The sequence below is a fragment of the Delphinapterus leucas genome, chromosome 8 (assembly GCF_059928025.1).
Source record: "Delphinapterus leucas isolate spDelLeu-1000000601 "Yukka" chromosome 8, BTC_Dleu_Yukka2, whole genome shotgun sequence".
Taxonomy (NCBI): domain Eukaryota; kingdom Metazoa; phylum Chordata; class Mammalia; order Artiodactyla; family Monodontidae; genus Delphinapterus; species Delphinapterus leucas.
Window position 1 is genome coordinate 62,783,979 of NC_143136.1, and position 20,173 is coordinate 62,804,151.

General features: G+C 35.9%; 1 protein-coding gene across 9 annotated transcripts in view; it reads right to left on the reverse strand.

Moving 5' to 3' along the window:
• PPIG (peptidylprolyl isomerase G) overlaps nucleotides 1-20,173 on the reverse strand; it is a 41,274-nt gene that overhangs the window by 10,890 nt on the left and 10,211 nt on the right. For 8 of the 9 annotated variants that reach the window (XM_089916702.1, XM_022569982.2, XM_022569985.2 and 5 more), the window contains 5 exons: nucleotides 20,034-20,141; nucleotides 19,176-19,220; nucleotides 18,206-18,293; nucleotides 13,898-13,927; nucleotides 13,667-13,806 (listed from right to left, as the gene is read on the reverse strand). In XM_089916702.1, the coding sequence (XP_089772828.1) occupies nucleotides 13,667-13,806; nucleotides 13,898-13,927; nucleotides 18,206-18,293; nucleotides 19,176-19,220; nucleotides 20,034-20,141 (411 nt within the window). Of the gene's footprint in view, nucleotides 1-13,666; nucleotides 13,807-13,897; nucleotides 13,990-18,205; nucleotides 18,294-19,175; nucleotides 19,221-20,033; nucleotides 20,142-20,173 lie in introns of those variants that run through there. The other variant, XM_089916703.1, reaches the window with a different exon arrangement.

The window sequence follows — 20,173 nt, forward strand, 5'->3', positions numbered from 1 at the left end:
ACAAAAGACACAGGTTTGCTGAATGGATACAAAAACAAGACTCATATATATGCTGTCTACAAGAGACCCACTTCAGACCTAAGGACACATACAAACTGAAAGTCAGGGGATGGAAAAAGATATTCATGCAAATGGAAATCAAAAGAAAGCTGGAGCAGCAATACTCATATCAGATAAAATACATTAAAATAAAGAATGTTACAAGAGACAAGGAAGGACACTACATAACGATCAAGGGATCAATCCAAGAAGAAGATATAACAGTTATAAATATATATGCACCCAACATAGGAACACCTCAATATATAAGGCAACCGCTAACAGCTGTAAAGGAGGAAATCGACAGTGACACAATAATAGTGGGGGACTTTAACATCTCACACCAATGCACAGATTATCCAAACAGAAAATTAATAAGGAAACACAAGCTTTAAATGACACAATAGACCAGACAGATTTAATTGATATTTATAGGACATTCCATCCAAAAACAGCAGATTACACTTTCTTCTCAAGTGCGCATGGAACATTCTCCAGGATCGATCACATCTTGGGTCACAAATCAAGCCTCAGTAAATTTAAGAAAACTGAAATCATATCAAGCATCTTTTCCGACCACAACGCTATGAGATTAGAAATGAATTACAGGGGAAAAAACGTAAAAAAAAACAAACACATGGAGGCTAAACACTACTTTACTAAATAACCAAGAGATCACTGAAGAAATCAAAGAGGAAATAAAAAAACACCTAGAAACAAATGACAATGAAAACATGACGATCCAAAACCAATGGGCTGCAGCAAAAGCAGTTCTAAGAGGGAAGTTTATAGCTATACATGCCTACCTCAAGAAACAAAAATCTCAAACAAATAATCTAACCTTACCCCTAAAGGAACTAGAGAAAGAAGAACAAACAAAACCCAAAGGTAGCAGAAGGAAAGAAATCATTAAGATCAGAGCAGAAATAATTGAAATGGAAACAAAGAAAACCATAGCAAAGATCAATAAAACTAAAAGCTGGTACTTTGAGAAGATAAACAAAATTCATAAACCATTAGCCAGACTCATCAAGAAAAAGCAGGAGAGGACTCAAATCAATAAAATTAGAAATGAAAAAGGAGAAGTTACAACAGACACTGCAGAAATACAAAGCATCCTAAAAGACTACTACAAGCAACTCTATGCCAATAAAATGGACAACCTGGAAGAAATGGACAAATTCTTAGAAAGGTATAACCTTCCAAGACTGAACCAGGAAGAAACAGAAAATATGAACAGACTAATCACAAGTAATGAAATTGAAACTGTGATTAAAAATCTTCCAACAAACAAAAGTCCAGGACCAGATGGCTTCACAGGTGAATTCTATCAAACATTTAGAGAAGAGCTAACACCCATCTTTCTCAAACTCTTCCAAAAAATTGCAGAGGAAGGAACACTTCCAAACTCATTCTATAAGGCCACCATCACCCTGATACCAAAACCAGACAAAGATAGTACAAAAAAAGAAAATTACAGACCAATATCACTGATGAATATAGATGCAAAATTCCTCAACAAAATCCTAGCAAACAGAATTCAACAGCACATTAAAAGGATCATACACCATGATCAAGCGGGATTTATCCCAGGGATGCAAGGATTCTTCAATATATGCAAATCAATCAATCTGATACAACATATTAACAAACTGAAGAATAAAAACCATACGATCATCTCAATAGATGCAGAAAAAGCTTTTGACAAAATTCAACACCCATTTATAATAAAAACACTCCAAAAAGTGGGCATAGAGGGAACCTATCTCAACATAATAAAGGCCATATACGACAAACCCACATCCAACATCATTCTCAATGGTGAAAAACTGAAAGCATTTCCTCTAAGATCAGGAATAAGACAAGGATGTCCACTCTCACTGCTATTATTCAACATAGTTTTGGAAGTCCTGGCCATGGCAATCAGAGACAAAAAAGAAATAAAAGGAATACAGATTGGAAAAGAAGTAAAACTGTCACTGTTTGCAGGTGACATGATACTATACATAGAGAATCGTAAAGATGCCACCAGAAAACTACTAGAGCTAATCAATGAATTTATTAGTAAAGCTGCAGGATACAAAATTAATGCACAGAAATCTTTCATTCCTATACACTAATGATGAAAACTCTGAAAGAGAAATTAAGGAAACACTCCCACTTACCATTGCAACAAAAAGAATAAAATACCTAGGAATAAACCTACCTAGGGAGACAAAGACCTGTATGCAGAAAACTATAAGACACTGAGGAAAGAAATTAAAGATGATACCAACAGATGGAGAGATATACCATATTCTTGGATTGGAAGAAGCAATATTGTGAAAATGACTCTACTACCCAAAGCAATCTACAGATTCAACGCAATCCCTATCAAATTACCAATGGCATTTTTTACGGAACTATAACAAAAAATCTTAAAATTTGTATGGAGACACAAAAGACCCTGAATAGCCAAAGCAGTCTTGAGGGAAAAAAACGGAGCTGGAGGAATCAGACTCCCTGACTTGAGACTATACTACAAAGCTACAGTAATCAAGACAGTATGGTACTGGCACAAAAACAGAAACATACATCAATGGAACAAGAGGGAAAGCCCAGCGATAAACCCATGCACCTACGGTCAACTAATCTATGACAAAGGAGGTAAGGATATACAATGGAGAAAAGACAGTCTCTTCAACAAGTGGTGCTGGGAAAACTGGACAGCTACATGTAAAAGAATGAAATTAGAACACTCTCTAACACCATACGCAAAAATAAGCTCCAAATGGATTAAAGACCTAAATGTAAGACTGGACACTATAAAATTCTTAGAGGAAAACATAGGAAGAACACTCTTTGACACAAATCACTGCAAGATCTTTTTTGATCCACCTCCTAGAGTAATGGAAATAAAAACAAAAGTAAACAAATGGGACCTAATGAAACTTAAAAGCTTTTGCACAGCAAAGGAAACCATAAACAAGACAAAAAGACAACCCTCAGAATGGGAGAAAATATTTGCAAATGAATCAACGGACAAAGGATTAATCTCTAAAATACATAAACAGCCCATGCAGCTCAATATTAAAAAAACAAACAACCCAATCCAAAAAGGGTCAGAAGACCTAAATAGACGTTTCTCCGAAGAAGACATACAGATGGCCAAGCAGCACATGAAAAGCTGCTCAACATCATTAATTTAATTAGAGAAATGCAAACCAAAACTACAATGAGGTATCACCTTACACCAGTTAGAATGGGCTTCATCAGAAAATCTACAATCAAATGCTGGAGAGGGTGTGGAGAAAGGGAACCCTCTTGCACTGCTGGTGGGAATGTAAACTGATACAGCCACTATGGAGAACAGTATGGAGGTTCCTTGAAAAACTAAAAATAGGGCTTCCCTGGTGCGCAGTCGTTGAGAGTCCGCCTGCCGATGCAGGGGACACGGGCTCGTGCCCCGGTCCAGGAAGATCCCACATGCTGCGGAGCGGCTGGGCCCGTGAGCCATGGCTGCTGAGCCTGTGCTCCAGAACGGGAGAGGCCACAACAGTGAGAGGCCTGCGTACCACAAAAAAAAAAAAAAAAAAAAAAAAAAAGCTAAAAATAGAATTACCATATGATCCAGCAAGACCGCTACTGGGCATATACTCAGAGAAAACCACAATTCAAAAAGATACATGCGCCCCAATGTTCACTGCAGCACTATTTACAATAGCCAGGTCATGGAAGCAACCTAAATGCCCATCGACAGACGAATGGATAAAGAAGTTGTGGTACATATATACAATGGAATATTACTCAGCCATAAAAAGGAATGAAATTGGGTCATTTGTTGAGGTGTGGATGGATCTAGAGACTGTCATACAGAGTGAAGTAAGTCAGAAAGAGAAAAACAAATATCGTATATTAACGCATATATGTGGAACCTAGAAAAATGGTACAGATGAACCGGTCTGCAGGGCAGAAATTGAGACACAGATGTAGAGAGTAAACATATGGACACCAAGGGCAGAAAGCCGCGGGGTGGTGGTGGTGGTGGTGTGATGAATTGGGCGATTGGGATTGACATGTATACACTGATGTGTATAAAACTGATGACTAATAAGAACGTGCTGTATAAAAAAATAATAATAAATAAGATACAAGGATATATTGTACAACACAGGAAAAAAAAAAAGACCCACTTCAGACCCAGGGACTCATACAGACTGAAAGTGAGGGGATGGAAAACGATATTCCATGCAAATGGAAATCAGAAGAAAGCTGGAGTAGTAATACTCATAACAGATAAAACAGACCTTAAAATAACGTTGTAAGAGATAAAGAAGGACACTACAAAATGATCAAGGGATCAATCCAAGAAAAAGATATAATAATTATAAATATATATACACCAACACAGGAGCACCTCAATCCATAAGGCAAATGCTAACAGCTATAAAAGAGGAAAATGAGAGTGACACAATAATAGTGGGGGACTTTAACACCTCACTTACACCAATGGACAGATCATCCAGACAGAAAGTTAATAAGAAGCACAAGCTTTAAATGACACAATAGACCAGATAGATTTAATTGATATTTATAGGACATTCCATCCAAAAATAGCAGATTACACTTTCTTCTCAAGTATGCATGGAACATTCTCCAGTATAGATCACATCTTGGGTCACAAATCAAGCCTCAGTAAATTTAAGAAAACTAAAATCATATCAAACACCTTTTCTGACCACAACTCTATGAGATTAGAAATAAATTATAGGGGAAAAAATGTAAAAAACACAAACATGTGGAGGCTAAACAATATGTTACTAAATAACCAAGAGATGACTTAAGAAATCAAAGTGGAAATCAAAAAATACCTAGAGACAAATGACGAGAACAGGATGATCCAAAGCCTATGGGATGCAGCAAAAGCAGTTCTAAGAGGGAAGTTTATAGCAATACAATCCTACCTCAAGAAACAAGAAAAATCTCAAATAAACAATCTAACTTTACCAAAAAAAAAAAAAAAAAAAGCAAGCCCATTCTCCCCACCTAATGTATTAAATATATTTCAAATAACCATTATTTAGTTTTCACTTCACTTCTCATGTAAGCATTTGAGCGAAGCAAAATAACCCAACAATATAGAAGACCATAAAAAAGATTTATAACTCTTTTTAGGGTAATATAATCTGCCCAAGTATTAGACAATATGAACTATGAAAGAAAAATAGGGGCTTCCCTGGTGGCGCAGTGGTTGAGAGTCCACCTGCCGATGCAGGGGACACGGGTTCGTGCCCTGGTCCGGGAAGATCCCACATGCCACGGAGCGGCTGGGCCTGTGAGCCATGGCCACTGAGCCTGCGCGTCCGGAGCCTGTGCTCCGCGACGGGAGAGGCCATAACGGTGAGAGGCCCGCATACCGCAAAAAAAATTAATTAATTAATTTTTTAAAAAAAGGAAAATAAACTGTGATTTTAGGGAGGATGCCTTGGAATAGAACCTAGAAAGCTCTAAGGTTGAAAGGCTCCCTCTTTTCATGTTTCTCAACATTATTTTTTAGTGAAATTTAATTTATGTCCCCTTTTCCTATGAATCTGCTCAGAAAAAAAAGATAAAATGACTGAGAAAGAGCAGTTAAAAACAGAAAAGTAAGAAGAAAAAAATAGAGACATGACAATATCAATATTAGTTCTAACAGAATGTAGCTTGAGTGTCAAAATTTGTGTTAACCTAAATTTAAAAATATGACTTAGGCACATCGGGAATCTGAAATTTTATCCTTCTCAGATCAACAAGTATGTATAAGTGAACAGTACATAGATATATATTTAACATGATGCCAGGACATGGAGAGAAAGAATTGTAGAGTATAAATGGGGAAGTTCCATAGCAAACTTCTGCCTTCACAGAGTTTACTGTCTATTTGGAAAATAAGACCAACAAGTGTGAATTTAACAGCAAACAGCATCTGAAAACATACATTGAGTTGTAATAAATTTTCTAGAAACTCTGACTGTAAATTGTATATGGATTTATTAGTGCATATGGTCAATAAGGACAAGAGTAAAGTAGAAAAGGTTTGGAGAAGCACAGTCAGTTCTGCTGTTAGACAGCATATGCATTTCTTTTTTTTTTTTTAATTTTTTGGCCCTGCTGCATGGCATGTGGGATCTTAGTTCCCCAACCAGGGATCGAACCCACGCCCCCTGCACTGGAAGTGCAAGTCTTAACCACTGGACCGCCAGGTAAGTCCCCCAACATATGCATTTCTATAAATCACTGTGCCATGAAAAACTGTACAATAAAAACCACATGGCTTATAGAAAAAATGGGGTTAGGGGCACAAAACTCAAAAACTTCATCAGTGACACATTAAAAAAAAAAGATAGGAAACTAATAAAAATAGCAACAGAGGGCTTCCCTGGTGGCGCAGTGGTTGAGAGTCCGCCTGCCGATGCAGGGGACACGGGTTCGTGCCCCGGTCCGGGAAGATCCCACATGCCATGGAGCGGCTGGGTCTGTGAGCCATGGCCGCTGGGCCTGCGCGTCTGGAGTCTGTGCTCCGCAACGGGAGAGGCCACGACAGTGAGAGATCCGTGTACCGCAAAAAAAAAAAAAAAGAAGAAATAGCAACAGAGCCTTCACACATGTTAAATAGTTAAGAAATACATAAATACGACAATTAAATACAGCACTTTGAGAAAATCATGGGTTTGCTTGTGGAAGTGAATGTCAGTAGGGCTATAGCTTGTGAGTTACTGTAAAGTTAGTGCAAGGGGGGGTGATATGAAATTAGATGGAAAGTTTTAGTACAAACTGTACTTAGGTGTGGCTCATAACACAAGTGATGAACTGAGGTAGCTTAGTAGATGTGTGAGGTGTGTGTATGTGTAAATTTTTTGGGGGGGGCCGTGTTGTACAGCTTGCAGGATCTCAGTTCCCCAACCAGGGAATGAACGTGGGCCATGGGGCAGTGAAAGTGCCAAATCCTAACACCAGGCCACCAGGGAACTCCCCTGGGTATGTGTAATTTTTGTGTATTCCTGTAAAGCTGTTCAACTGCGTATGGTTTTCTGCACTCAGTATTTCTTGTAGACAAGAGCATGCATAGGCAAAGGTGAAACTGATGTTATGTTCAAATTGTCTTCTAATGTATCAACTGAATGGAATAAATGCATGCTTTCAAAACAAGCAGTATAGCAGAACTGACTATGTTAGGATTTGAAATAGGGGCAGGAAAAAGTAGTGTGGAGTAGTATCTGTAGAGTGCTTACAATGTGCTAGTAAGCACTGAACAAACTCGTTTATAGGTGTAATTTAAGGATGAGTAGATTCTGGATATAAAAGGGAAGATTTTTTTTTACAACACTTTAAAAGTATGAAGAAAGGAATGGAGAAATTGTGAAGATGGAATAGATTCATCTCTTCCTATCCTCCTGCTAAGTGTAAGTAGAAATCCTAGACATAATACAAAAAGAAACAAACATAAGAAGACTCTGAAAGGTAGAAAGAAGGCAGAGTGGCCAGGGATCTCTGGATTTGAAGGTGACATGGTGGTTTTCAATCTGTCTCCCATATACCTTAGACATCACGCTGAAGAAGCCTGCAACTCAGAAATGCCAATGGACACAGGTTTGTAAAAGCCCCAAGAAAGGCCTGCTCTCTCCAGACAGAGAAATAGAAAAAAGATGGTTTAGCAGGACAAAAAATTTGTCACCAATACCTGCTTTACTGTAAGCAAATACTAAGGGGGAAAATTTAAAAAAAAAAAGTTCACCAACTCCCTCTTGGCTCTATCAGCAGAGACAAAGTAGAGAATTTGGATTTCCAGTACCCTCCCCTTCGAGCAGTGTTCCCCTTCCCTTGCCAGAGTGATGTCAGTAGAGACAAAGTGGGAAGCCTGGGCTTCAGCTCCCCTCACTGCACCAGCAGGTGGCACAGATTTCAGAGAAGGAAGCTAGAGAAAAAGATTCTTTAAATTTATAGATGAAGTCCTGGGGAGGAGACCCCCAACTTAAACTGACCAGAACTAATATGGCAAAAGGTTTCAGAATTAAACTACAGCGTTGAATAGCATCCAGTTTTTCAGTAGCATACAAATGAAACCAGAATAGTACTGCAAGGGCTCTGGAAATTGAATTATCATTGAAACCACAATCTACAAAAGGAGGCCAGGACCTACATGCTAAACCTATATAAGGTGACTGCTTGCTAAAAATAGAAAACATAAACAGAATCCAGAGTTTCATAACATACAATACCCCAAATTTCCAGGACAAAATTTTAAAAAAATCACTAATAATTTCAAGAACCATTTTCAAGGAAAATCACAACTTAAGTAAGAAAAAACAATCAAAAGACGCCAACACCCGGAAGACTCACATGTTGGAATTAACAAGGATTTTTAAAAAGCCATCTTAAAAATGCTTCCACAAGCAATTATTAATGTTCTTTAAACAAATGAAAAAAGTTTAAAAATCTCAGGAGAAAAGAAGATATAAAGTATCAAAAGGAATTTTAGAACTGAAAAATACAATGATACAATAACTGAAATAAAACGTGCTCAATATCAGAGTGGGGATGACAGGGAAACTGTTAGCGAACCAGAGACAGACCAATAGAAATTACCCAACCAGAACATCAGAGAAAATTAAAAAAACAAACAAAAAATGAACAGAGCCTCGGACACCTGTAGAACAATAAACAAAAGATCTAACATTTATGTTATCGGAATCCCAGGAGAAAAATTTGAAATTAAAAAAATTTTTTAAATAATAATGGCAGAAAATTCCCTCATTACTACAGGGAACAATGATTTGAACAACAGACTTCTCACTTGAAACCACAGAGGCCAGAAGGAAGTGGCCTAACACTTTTTTATGTGTTGAAAGAACTGCCAACCCAGAATTCTACATCTAGTGAAAATACCCATCATGAAAGAGAGGGAAATAACGACATTTTCAGAAAACTAAGATAGTTACCAGCAGACCTACCCTTAAAAAAATGGCCATTTTCTCCAAACAAAAGGAAATACAAGGAGGCTTGGAGTTGAGTAAAAATATGAGGCAAAGCAATTAACAATCAACTCATATAAAAACAAATATAAATGGCTCCTAAGGAGATGATAACATCAAATACCTTAGAGAAATACTTATTTAAACCAGCTTTAAAAACAACAACAACCAACCCTGTAATTAGGCTGGCAAAGATTAAAGAGTTTGATACTATGTGGCTCTGCAAAGGGCATAGGGAAATTAACTTTCCTATATTCTAGTGGCAATGCCTACCAACATTACAAATGCATAACCCCTATAATCTGTTAATTCTATTTCTAGAAATTTATATTATCAACATTCACATACACGTAGAATGGTATAGAAAACTTGAGAATGGAAACTGATGGGCAGAAATGGAAAAAAGACTTTTCACTGACTATCCTCTTATGCTTTCTAAATGTTGAACAAAATCAATGTATTAAATTTTAAAACTCCCAAGTCTGACAACAATTGTTGTCACCCTGTTCTCCAAAAAACCCTACTTCCTGCCTAACCACTTAAAATCTATTTCAAAGTATCATTTATAAGCATATAGCCATCCTTAAGATAAAAGAACAACACTTTTTAACTCTTGGGCCACTTCTGGTTAGTTTATTTTAGATTATTTAGATTATGCAGTTTGCTTATCAATCACTATGTAAAAGAAATTCCCAACCCTGTTCACTGACCTTTGTTGGGAGGGGAGGTAGGATGTGGTGTAATACTACTGGGTACTGCTTTACTAGTATGTTGTTAAGGTGAAAAAACAAACTTCTAGAACATTTTACTTGTAAAAACATATGGTAAGAAAATGCTGCCTTACTAGTTTTTTGAGAGGTATAAATTTTATACCAATGAATTTCACGTGAAACCTTTATATTGAAGGAAATTTCAAGGCCATCATCAAAATAAGGTTTGAAATAAAGAAGAGAACTATACCTCAAATGAACCTCTTTTCATTTCAAAAATACTGGGTCTCCCCTCTAAACAGATTCGAAGTTTAACATCCCACTATTCTCCTTTACAAGTGCTATCACCATGGCTCTTAATTCCAGGATAAAGACACTGAAATGGGATCCTGTCACCATACAAATGAGTGTCTGATCTTTTCTACTGTCTCCTGAGTACAAGATTCACCAACTGCTTCCTCTACTGTGCTCTTCTTTCTGTACTGCCAGGTAATCTGTTTTCTACCACATATATACAAGATTTCTGCTCATATAACTATTTATTTATTGCCATGCTGCCCTAACTCAGCACTTGTGTTTCTATGTACTCATAATATATCATCAGCCCCAACTCATGCTGCATAGCAAAGGTGGACAGACCTCTCTTTAACAACTGCAGGAAACTCTGGTTAACTCTTGAAAAGCCAGGAAGTACCTTAATCAGTGTAGTGGTCTGTGTTCTATCCTACACTCTGCCCCTTGATAGCCTCTACAGGGTTGCAGTTTTGATTAGCCTCCTGTGTTCTCCTCTGCATCTGTTGGAAGGATCTTCCCCTTGACTCTGAACCTTCTCAGGCACATTCAAATAGCCACAAAAAGTAGAATTTCCAATCTCACAACAGCAAAGGGAAGGCCCAGGATGATTGCCCAGACTCACCAAGACCACTTACAGGTGGGCCCAGACAGTCATATTTCTTCAGAAGTCTTTTTGTTTTCTTTCAGGAAGTTAGAAAAAGAAAAAAAAAAGATTCGGTATTTATTTTTAAAGTGGGGTGTGTATCTCTCAAACAAGGTTTTCAATATGATGATGATGATGATGAACACTGCTGTGTTACACAAAGCTTTTTGACTATGTCCAATTTAAGATTGTAAGAAGGCCATCAAACTTATAAATTGGATGGAAGACACAGCTCTGCCTAAAAAAAAAAATTTTATTGATGCATGACAAAATCCATTCTGACCAATGTTCTGAATGGTAATTGAAGGACTGTAGAGTAACAGGTGCCAAACTGTGTGACCTCAAACATAAAGATCTTTTCCTCTTTCTATAGTGTGATCCAGAACAGAGCAGGCATGGAAGGTACGACTCAAAACAAATCTGGCCTTTCGGTAACTCCTGTGCAGACAGTAACAAAGGGCCAAATCTTCCCCAACTGATGAAACTGATAAGGGCAAGATATACTTCCTTAGCATGAGTCTGAGGAACACACACTAGAACACTACATCAACTTTCAGCACAACTTCCTGGCCACAATGGCATGGGCAAAATTAGCATTTATTGCTTCAAGTGAAAATATATTATAAAAACATAATAATATACAGAGAGCGACATTCATTCACCTTCTCATCCTTTCAGCAAATATTCAAACACTGACCATTTAGTACCAAAAGAATCTTTACACCATATTTATTAGAGTCTATGATAACATTTATGGTTTAAGATGTAAGCTTTTTAATTATCTCTTCTAAATATGTAGACCACACAGCATCCTTAACTTTTATAAGCAGAGAATAGATCCTAACACAAGATCCTTGAAGACTATAAAACACAAGAAAAAAGCCAAAAAACAGTTAATTACAGAATAAAAGATGAATACTTTCTAGATGATGTGGAAAGAAATAATATCTTAAACCAAAATATTCCAATTGTACTGACAACACTTTGAAGAATTAAATAGCAGAAGATTCAGGGTCTAAAATATGCAAAGATTTAGATTGCTTTTTAGTTTCTATTTTTTTCAAAAAAAGGTAAGGTACTCAACGACACTTCATTCTTAATGAATCATCACAAACACAAGGCATACATTATAACTGCTGTTTGTAAATAAGGATAGATAGCCAGACTCTTGAACACAAGAAGTTAAACAGTCCCAGTATGAGCTGCAGCAATATTCCTGTGATGGTTTACAAGGTATATATTTGACATAAAAGAGAAGAAAGTGAAATCATTAGAATCAAAGTGGAATGCAGAGAAAGAAAATTAAAAATAAGCCTTCTCCAGGGAATTCCCTGGAGGTCCAGTGGTTAGGACTCGGCACTTTCACTGCTGTGGGTCCTGGTTCAATCCCTGATTGGGGAACTAAAGAAAAGCAAAATAAAACGTGCATATTACAGAGCACATCAGTATACCTAAAATTTGAGAACAGAATGTTCTACTTAGGGCAATTCTGAAAGGAATATTAAAGACTTTAATGAGTTAGCAACATGTAACAGAAAAAGCTCTAGATCTGGAGCCAGCAAACTTGGGCTTGAGGTCTAGTTAGTTCCCTGATGTGGTAAATACTAATCTCCTTGACTGTATCTGTAAAATGAGGAAAATAATATTGATGTTATACAGTTCTTGTGAGGATCAGAAAAGATTACAGAGACTCTCTTGCTAACCATGAATAACTAAGTACTGAGATTATTTATTATTCCCTGGACGATTAATAGAAAGATTAGGTCAATTCAATATTTTATTGCTTTCTACACAGATTTGAAGGTAATCTCACCCCATTACTTTTACAGTGTCAGGCTCAATATCTGTAATAAACAATAGCAGTTACATATTTCTTATATAATATAAAGACTTAAAATACTTAAAAGACCAAGTTCTACCATTTCAGATAATATATCAAACTACCAGTCGTGTTAACTTCAAGTGTTCTTGTCTAAGTAAAAGAAGTTTCTCAAACATGCCAGATGCTTCTGAATCTAAGCAGTGCATGAAGGGGAAATAATTTATTCCCATGAAGTTTATTAGTCTATGTTAATCTCTTCAACTGTCATCCTCCCCACACCGTCTCTTTCCCTAGAAGAATATTTATTTACCATGCTATTTAGACAACTACACTTTTTTTTTTTTTTTTTTGCGGTACGCGGGCCTCTCACTGTTGTGGCCTCTCCCGTTGCGGAGCACAGGCTCCGGACGCGCAGGCTCAGTGGCCATGGCTCATGGGCCCAGCCGCTCTGCGGCATGCGGGATCTTCCCGGACCGGGGCATGAACCCGTGTCCCCTGCATCGGCAGGCGGACTCTCAACCACTGCGCCACCAGGCAAGCCGTAGACAACTATACTTTTTAAAAAGCCCAAAAAATAAAGTGGAAGCAGATGGATGAATTACTGCAAATAATTCAAGGGAAGTTAAGCAGTTCCATGATAAATGAACAAAGTATGAAGTAAGATAAAACACATTTGAAAAACACAAAAATACATTTAAAAACACAAAAACTTCATATTTATATTCACTTTAGCGTAAAGATCGTGTCAACTAATTACAGTGTGTTTGTTTTGTGTGCGTAAGAGTTATCAGAAATATATACTTGCTTTTAGGGACTTCCCTGGTGTCACAGTGCTTAAGAATCTGCCTGCCAATGCAGGAGACACGGGTTCGAGCCCTGGTCCGGGAAGATCCCACATGCCGTAGAGCAACTAAGCCTGTGCACCACAACTACTAAGCCTGCGCTCTAGAGCCCGCGAGCCACAACTACTGAAGCCCGTGCGCCTAGAGCCCGTTCTGCAACAAGAGGAGCCACCGCAATGAGAGGCCCGCGCAACCCAACGAAGAGTAGGCCCCCTGCTAGCTGCAACTAGAGAAAGCCCACGCAGCAACGAAGATGCAACACAGCCAAATAAATAAATAAACAAACAAACAGATTTTAAGAAAGAGAAATATATACTTGTTTTTACCTTTAGATTTGGGAATTAGCTCTCCACAACTGAGTATCCGCACCTCAGCAAATGGTTTGCTAGCTGCATCTGTTTTCTGGTTTTCTATCTCTCTCACAACTTCTTGACCAGAAATCACTTGCCCAAAAACAACATGATGCCTAAAGAGTCAAGTAAAGATGACTAAATAAAAGCTTCTTATTTTAATATTAATTTAAAGTAGGTTGTAAAATAAATTAAAATAATCTTTACCCATCTAAATGAGGAGTTGGTTTTGTTGTTCTTTTGGAAGTCATCAGATAGAAGAATAAAAACAAAGTCAGAGAAAAACAAAGTTAGCATCTCTAAAAAGGAAAAAAAAATAACTGCATTGGAAACAAAGTAGCAAACAAAGAAATCATATATATGCTATCTTAACATAATAGAATCTTATTTACCTTAACCTTAAATAGAATCAAATGCAAAATGCTTTCGACAATGCATTTTCAAAAACTTGTTCTGAAATACCTATACACTATTGAAAACTTACATGAAATTAAAGTTCACATTTTGGTGTTACTTCTATCCATCCATGTTCTTGCATGTAACTGGGTTCTTATTGAATATCCATGGTTGTACAGTATTCTACTGTCTGGGCATATCATAATTTATCAAACCATTTCACCAGTTTATGGGTTTAACAACAGTGTTTTTCAATCTTAACATTTTCAACAGTTAAAGCCCAGGTCATATTCTGATGTCCTCATACATGTTCTGTTGGACCTGAACAGAAATGGTCCATGTAGCGTTTATAAATTAGCTGCCAAGACTTAAAAATTTGGATACTTCTATATAAAAATCCAGATTCCAGGCCTTTTTGAAAACATGGAAAGACATGGCACCTGGCATGTGGCAATAATTGGTCAGGCTGAGTATCCCTGCCTTCTCTAATACAGAGATTAATCATTAAGTTTCTTGTCCCAGCAGCCTTTACTCCCTCATATTACTTGCCTAAGACCAATGCGTATTTGAGTTTGTTATCCCTAACATAAAGTAAACTTCACACTGAAGAAAGATATCTGCATTAAAATTTGGACAAAACCTAAAATTAGCAAAAAGTAATTTTTAAAAGTCCTTCTTTTCTCCACATCAACCTTAAAGCTTTGTAGCTAAGAAAGCTGCTATCTGAGTAGCTATGAAGACACACTGGTACAACAGACTGAATATGGGCATTGTACAAGATTTGTCATTTTAAAAATCTTATCAAAAAATGCATTAGAAATTTGGAAGAAGGAACACAATTTAAGCTAACTTTTGATTAAAACACACACTAAAAAAAATTCTAACACATACATGTATTTTTAAAAGTTCACCGTATTTTAAAAACTAATAACCTGTTAATGTTTTCTCACTGTAACAGCTATGATCACCTGAACTTGCTAAAACCACCTAGAAATGTAAAAACCTAGGTATACACTATATATGTATTTGTGTTACATTTAGTGTATATAATTTGCATCAAGATACAGTCAATCCTCACTTTACAGATTACGTATTTGTCCACTGGCTTGCTCACTAGAATTTATTTGTAACCCCTAAACCAATACTTGCATTGCTTTCATGGTCACTCTCAGATTGGTGAGAAAGTGTTGATAAGAATGGAAAAACTAGAACTCTTTGTATAATGCTGGTGGGAATGTGAAATGATGTAGCCATTGTGGAAAACAGTTTGGTGGTTCCTCAAAGAGCTAACCATAGAACTACCATATGATCCAGAAATTCTATTCCTAGGTATCTATCCAAAAGAACTGAAAACAGGGAAACAAATATATATGACAATGTTCACTGCAGCATTATTCACAATAGCCAAAAAGTGAAAACAACCCAAATGCCCACTAACAAATGAATATGGATAAACAAAATGTGGTATGTATATATAATGGAATGATATTCAATCATAAAAAGGAATGAAGTTCTGATACATGCTATAAAACATGGATGAACCTTGAAAACATGCTAAGTGAAATAAGTTAGACACAAAAGGACAAATATTGTATGATTCCACTTACATATATAGAATAGGCAAATTCATAGAGACAGAAAGTAGAATAAAGGTTACCAGGGGCTGAGGGAAAGGGAAAATGGCTACTCTCTGGAATGATGAAATAGTTTTGGAAATAGTGGTGGTAGCTGCAGAGCACTGTGAATATAATTAATACCAGTGGGGTATGCAGTTAACAAATGGTTAAAATGGCAAATTTTATATTATATAATTAATATAAAACAATAAAATAAAACATTTAAAAAAAGATTAAAAACTGAAGTTGTTTTCTTTAAAAAAAACAGAACACAGAAGTAGTAAAGAATAGTTATCTAGAAGTGGAAAGAGGTCAAGAGAAACCAACAATTGGAAGAGTCTGAGAATATATATGAAGGGTTATTTGAATTTAACATATGGGTTTTGGTAAGCACAGAAGGGATTTTATTTTAAAAAGTGAAAATAAATGATCACACTCAGTGTTGCTGAGGATCTGGTGAAACTGGCACTTACATACTGTTGCTCTAGAGTAAACTACACACTTCCTTTTGGAAGTCAATGTAGCAATATATATGGATAGCCTTAAAAATATGTAAACATTTCACTAAGTAAAATTCTAGCAACTTACATAAAAGAATTAAAAAATACATCAAACAATAGATACAACAACGTTCACTGCAGCAGTTTGAAAACAAGAAGCAAACCAAATGTTCAAAACTAAGATTAAATAAATAAAACCACAGTACATTCAAACAATGGATTAACATGTTAATTCATATTTAGTGATGTACAAAGAAATTTATATTACATCCAAAAGTTGATTACAGACTATATGCAACTATCTACCTGTATTTTTATTGCATGTAAAGATGCTCTGGGGATAGGATTGTTTTTCTTCTTTTAATCTGTGTGTTCTAATTTTCCTACAACAAATGTGATACAAGTTGTTTTCATTTAAAAATCAGAAACACCTGTATATAGGCAATTGGCTGAATAAACTGCAGTATATACACACAACAGACTACTATACATCTGTGGGGAAAAAAAATGAGAAAGATCTCTATGAACTGATGTGCAGTGATTTCTAGGTTATATCATTAAGTGAAAAGAAAAAAACATATACAGTATGCTATCTATTGTGTAAGAAAAAAGGGAAAATAAGAAAAAAATATATATCTGTGCTTATGTTTGTAAAAAGATATACAGAAAAATAAACCAGAAACTAATGAGGTTGGTTACTAATATGGATAGGTGGTGGAAAAAAAAAAGGTAAAAAAATGGGGGAATGGGAATGGAATGAAGAGTTAGGTGGGAGTGATACTTCAGAAGTATTCTCTTTGCTTTGACTCTTGGAATCATGTTAATGTTTTAAAAGCTTAAAAAAAAAAGGCAAGAAATAAATCAACGTGAGAGGGAGAACAAATGAAATATAATCGGAAATGAATTTAACATATGTTGAGTCACAAAACCACACAAAATTTACACTAAAAAGTACTAATCCAAGTCATTTTTAAACATGATAATTTAACTACATACCCTCACTGTAAAAACAAAAATTGCTATAAATACATAGTGAACTCTAGTTAGTAGGTTACTCTTCACAGTGGTATAGGATGGCAATTTTAAAATATAGGATTCAACAAGTGAGTAGAAATTTTGAACACACTCGGAGGGAGATTTCTCACTGTTGAAGAAGGGAGTTACAAATGTGGAACAGAAAACACAAGAATAATCCACATGATGCTGACAGATTAAGTTCTTCTGAGACCAGAAGAGTTTACAGTTACTGAAGAGGAGAGCAAATCTTTACCCATGGGACATGATAAAAAGTATTAATTGCTGACAAGAGCCCTGGTAACAATTTTTTTGTAGTCAGAATTGGAAAACATTAGCACTATTGACTTTGGGTTACAAATAAATTTAGTGAGTAGGCAAATTCACAAATACAGAATCTTTGAATAATGAGGAACAACTGTATTTTACTCTTTATAATTAAGTAATTTACGAAGAGATACTCAATGCAAACATCCTGTTCCTTGTTAAACTTACCCTATAAATCTACCATCCATAGGTAATTCTTTCCTGAATCAATGTTACTGAGATGACTGCAAAACAGGGACATTTCTAACTCTATAATTCCTTTTACATTTATTAGTTGCATTCTACTAAGGAACAGTTTTTCTTTCTCCCTTGTTATTTATTCATTTATTATTTATATCTGAATGGACTCCTGGATTTCCATTTTATTTGATAATATCATTATTTATTTTCAAGATAATCAATGCTCAACTTGTCCTAATTTGGCCAGGCGGAATGCCACCCCTTCAAGCTGGCTCCTGAGTCCTCTTGACAAAAGTCTTCATCTTTTGAAAACTTTAGCAGTACAGTTCAACTCCCCTTTCAACAATTCTTTGTTCTTCCTCCTTCAAAAATTCTCTCCCTCATACGTCCCTCTCCTATTTATTAGTGATCAGTGGCAGGCACACAGAGAAACGACACACCAAAAAAGTGATATTTTAAATCATCAGATCATAAATTCTTACATGAAGAACTGTGAGCCGTTTGTATCCTTCCCTCTGTTGGCCATTGACAAGAGAAATTCTTTGTTGTGTTTAACAGCAAAACTCTCATCTATAGAGAAGCAAAGTTTTCAGTTATAGGTATAACTCCCCCCCAAAATTCATTTTCATTCTTCTTCATATCTTGTGTTCATATCATGTGCTCTTTAGTGTCAGACAAAATTCAGATAAAAGGTTAAAAGAAGAGAAATCCAATATTAACCAATTTCCTCCATCTTTTCAGATTAAAATATTTCTAATTTTCAATCCCTTGCTATAAAATCCAAATACTTTATCAACCCCCTTTCAATATTATTCTTAGCACAGAGAGGCACTCATTAAACTTAATATCTGCCATGGTAGAAAGAGCAGATTGCCTTCGAATCTTGGATTAGAATGGGAAAAAAGCAGGTGGAACGTGAAACAAAATTTCACTGACTCCCAAAAGTGAAAGATGGGAAATATGAAATTAATTCCACAATCACATGTTTATAGTCTTTCAAATGATCTTCACATTAATAAAAAATTCCAGACAGAAAACTTAAATTTGGGAAAAACATTACAGCCAAATTCAGAATATCGAAGATTAAAAAAAAAATCTTCATAGAAAAATGGGTGCACAAAAATGTTGATATTGTCACTAAGAAATATAGCTGAATCTCTTTTAATAAAGATTAAGATCAAGCTATGGAAGTTCCTATTCTAGCACTACAATTCTAAAAGTTTATTACAGATCACTGAAACCCTTCAAGTAATATAATGTACGAATGTACTAATCACAAAAAAATCCTACCTTTATAAAAAGTCTATCACATAACATTTTTCACAAGAAAATTAACTTCGTTTAGTTGAAGGTAGTTGGATATTAGTATATCAATAATCTTATTGATTCAAGAAAGAAAAATCAATGAATACTAGAAAACATTAAAAACAATTTAAACATAAGCATTTTTACCTTCAAAAAATCCTCCATAAATGGATTCCCCTCCTCGTCCATTTCCTAAGAATGAAAAAACATGGGACTCTTAGAACTGGTAAGTCAGTAATCTCCTCGAAGGTCCTACCTAAACACAATGCTTCTTACAAAGTAGGTACCTGAATGACTTTGAATCAAGAATACTCAAACGTTCACAGCAAATTATAAGACCTTAACTTAAAAGTCAATACTGACAAGATCCCAAATTACTTTCTCTCCTCTATGATACAACAGTATGAGTGTAACAAAGTTTATTAAAATCTGTAGAAGAAACAATGTTCAGATCCTAATGATTATGTAGGTCTTTTAACAGAAATTACTAGTAGCTTCTCAAAGTGTCTTTAAAAACACAGTTTCAATGTTTTTACAATAATAGAGGTAAAAACCATACTGTAGTAAAGGATTACTGGCTGTGACAAAATCAAACATGAACACTGATAGGCTACGAAGAGATGAATAGTGTTTTGTTTTTAATCCAGAAGCAAATTTCTGAAATTAATTCATGTATCAAACATGAAATTTTTTCCTATGTGTTTCCTCCTTTTTATCTATTTCTATGAGTACTTCTAATTTTTTTTTTTTTGGCCACGCCAGGCAGCTTGCAGGATCTCAGTTCCCCAACCAGGGATTGAACCCAGGCCCTCGGCATTGAAAGCTCCGTGTCCCAACCACTGGACCACCAGGGAATTCCCAGTACTTCTAATTGTTTGACCAAAGATTAAGTGGGCTGAGAAGAAAACTGGCCTAGTACTTCTAGAGACTTGTCTAACTTTGAGATCCATGTATTTAACAAAGAATATAAATATATGATTTTCTTTGTGGGAATCAAAGTCTTACCTTCACTGAAGTCACCACCTTGAACCATAAAATCTTTGACAACTCTGTGAAAGAGACAACTTTTATAATGTAATGGCTTCTGAGTTGATTTCCCTGTCCCCTTTTCACCTACAAGGAAGAAAAATTAGTAGGCTGTTAAG